This window comes from Coturnix japonica, chromosome 25 (assembly GCF_001577835.2).
Source record: "Coturnix japonica isolate 7356 chromosome 25, Coturnix japonica 2.1, whole genome shotgun sequence".
NCBI classification, from domain to species: Eukaryota; Metazoa; Chordata; class Aves; order Galliformes; family Phasianidae; genus Coturnix; species Coturnix japonica.
In genome coordinates, this window is record NC_029540.1 from 1,643,863 (window position 1) to 1,646,842 (window position 2,980).

Sequence of the window (2,980 nt, forward strand, 5' to 3'; positions counted from 1 at the left end):
CCCGGATGCCGCAGCTCGGAACGTATTGCATGCGTCAATACTTACACGGAACAATGGGAGGAGGTTAGATAATATTAGAGGGTGGAGGGGAGTGTCGGCATAGATGAAAGCTGGTGGGGGGCTCACGATTGGGTGAAGCTTTGGAGGGGCGCGCGCAAGTTGGATGAGTGGAGCTTGTGGGGGGAGGCATCAGACGGGGCTCTCATGATGGCAGGGGGTTTGGGCTTAGTATTGATGGAGCTGTGGGGGGGGGTGGGTCAGATGGGAGGGGGTTGGGGTTGGGGTTGGTATGATGGAGCTTTGGGGAGTGGTAGAGCTTTTGAGGGGGGGGGGTCAGATGATAGGAGTTTTGGGGGGCTCAGATGCGTGGTAGCTTTGGGGAGGGGGAGATCAGATGGAGGGGGTTGTGGCAGGATTGGATGATGGAGCTTTTGAGGGGGAGTCGGTATGATGGGCTTAGGGGCTCAGATGGTTGGAGCTTTGAGGGGGGGGAGTTGCCGAGACGGGACCCTGTGAGGAGGGGGGTTACAGATGGGAAGGGTTGTGGGCTTGGATGATGGAGCTTTGGGGGGGGGGCTAATGATGGAGTTTTGGCGCGGGCTCAGATGGTGGAGCTTCTGGGGTGGGGCGAGGAGGGATCAGATAGAAAGGGGAGGGTAATGCGCGGGAGTTGGGAGGCTGGATGATGGAGCTTGGGGAGGAGGTCGCGAATGATGGAGCGTTGGTGGGGGGCTCAGGAATGTGAGCTTGGATGGGGGCTGGGTTTAGGATGTGGAGCTCTTGGGGGGCTAGAGGCTAATGGGGAGTTTGTGCGGGGGGGGGGGTCAGGATACAGTGGAGGCCTACCGACGGTGGGGATTGGGGATCGGATGTAGGGTTCCTCTTGGGGGGGGATGGATGATCGGGGCATTTGGGTTGAGTGAGAGCCGCTCTCAGCACTGAGAGCGCAACATGGCGGGGATGGGGTATGTGGGAGCGTTTGATGAAAGGACGGGAGATGGTGGCCGGATATGCGGCGGAGATGGTTTGGATGGCTGGGGTTTTGGGGGGAGCTGGCGATTAGTGCGAGACTATGGGGCCAGGTGATGGGGGTATTTGGGGGGGTGCTGTGTGGTGAGGGTGGGGCCGTTGGTTTTTGGGGGCGGGGATGGCGTAGGGCTTTGGGTGGGGGTCAGAATGGTGGGGGTTTGCGGGGGCCCACGAGATGGGAGCTTTGGTGGGGGGTCGAGGGGGCACTGCGGGGGAAGCTTTCGGGGGGGGGAGGGGGCAGGAGGGGGGGGGGAGGGGAGGGGGGAGCTGTGATGTTGTGGGGTTTGGGGGGGGGGTTGGAGGGGCGGCAAAAAAACCTGGTCCGGGTGTGGCTCGGGGCGCGGTTGGGGGGGGGTTGTCGATGCTTCACCATCTGAGCCCCCCAAAGCTCCATCATCCGACCCCCCCCCCAAATTTCTACCCCTCCCCCATTGTCTGTATATGACGCTGCTGTTCCAGCTGCCGCTCGGCCGTGCTGGAGTCGCGGTTGTTCTGGCGCTTCGTGGGCTCCATGATGGCGGTTGCGGCCGTTTGCTCCGTGTTGGTGGTTTGGAGGCAGCGGGCGCTGGACCGCAGGGCGCTGGAGAAGGTGAGGAAACAGATCGAGTCCATTTAACGGAGCATCACGGCACCGGGATGGACCGGAGGAACTGGAGACATTGAGAGTCATGGGACACGGAGCTGCCACCGGGGACAGAGGGTCCCATTGTCGCCCCATGGACACGGTGTGGGTCCATAGTGTGGGTCCCCTATTGTGGGTCCATATTGTGGGGTCCCATATTGTGGTTCCATGGTATGATCCCATATTGTGGGTCCCACATCGTGGGTCCTATATTGTGGTCCCATATTGTGGATCCCATGTTGTGGGGTCCCATGTTGTGGGTCTCATATTGTGGGTCCATGCTGTGATCCCATACTGTGGGTCCCCTATTGTGGGTCCATATTGTGGGTCCCATATTGTGGGTCCATGCTGTGGTCCTACATTGTGGGTCCATGTTGTGGGTCCCATATTGTGGGTCCCTATTGTGGTTCCATGGTATGATCCCATATTGTGGGTCCCACATTGTGGGTCCATGGTGTGGTCCCATGTTGTGGGGTCCCATATTGTGGGGTCCCATATTGTGGGTCCATGCTGTGGTCCCATGTTGTGGGGTCCCATATTGTGGTCTCACATTGTGGTCCCATATTGTGGGTCCATGTTGTGGGTCCCTATTGTGGTTCCATGGTATGATCCCATACTGTGGGTCCTATACTGTGGGTCCCTATTGTGGGTCCCATATTGTGGGGTCCCATATTGTGGGTCCCCTATTGTGATCCCATATTGTGGTCCCACACTGTGTTCCCATACAGCCCCTCAGTGCTGCTCCATGTTGGAGGCATCGTGGATCCCCCCCCTGCCCTGGGGCGGTGCAATAAAAGCTGATGGTGTCACCATGAGTCGCTGCTGTGGCTGTTGTCCCCTTTCTCTGTTGGGGTGGGGGCTGGGGCTGCCCTTAACCCCCCCTTTTGGAGCCCCCCCCCTTTAAAGCCCCCTTTAGAGACCCCTTGGAGCCCCCTCTTAGAGTCCCCCTTTAAAGACCCCCTTTGGAGCCCCCTTAGAGCCCCTTTCAGAGCCTCCTTGGAGCCCCCCCTTTGGAGCCCCCTCTTAGAGCCCCCCTTTAGAGGCCCCTTTAGAGGCCCCATTTAGAGCCCCCACTTGGAGCCCCCCCTCCTCTTAGAGCCCCCCCCTTAGAGCCCCTTTTAGAGCCCCCATTTGGAGCCCCCCTTTAAAGCCCCCCTTTGGCAGCCCCCTTTAGAGCTGCTCTGCCATGCAGGGGGGTCATAGCCCTCAGATGGAGGTTGAAGGTTCTGCCTCCATCCCTATTCAGAGCCACCCCATATCCCCTCCCCATATCCCCTCCATTCCCATATCCCATCCCCATATCCCCCCCCCATATCCCCCCCATATCCC

At 59.6% G+C, this 2,980-nt stretch overlaps 1 protein-coding gene across 2 annotated transcripts in view; it reads left to right on the forward strand.

The window, feature by feature from the left end:
- The window catches only part of JTB (jumping translocation breakpoint), a 4,120-nt gene extending 1,654 nt beyond the window's left edge, over positions 1-2,466 (forward strand). For both annotated transcript variants that reach the window (XM_015884525.2, XM_015884524.2), the window contains exon 5: positions 1,489-2,466. In XM_015884525.2, coding sequence (XP_015740011.1) covers positions 1,489-1,645 — 157 coding nt within the window. In that variant the 3' untranslated portion in view covers positions 1,646-2,466. The remainder of the gene's footprint in view (positions 1-1,488) is intronic.
- The last annotated feature ends 514 nt before the right edge of the window (positions 2,467-2,980 follow it).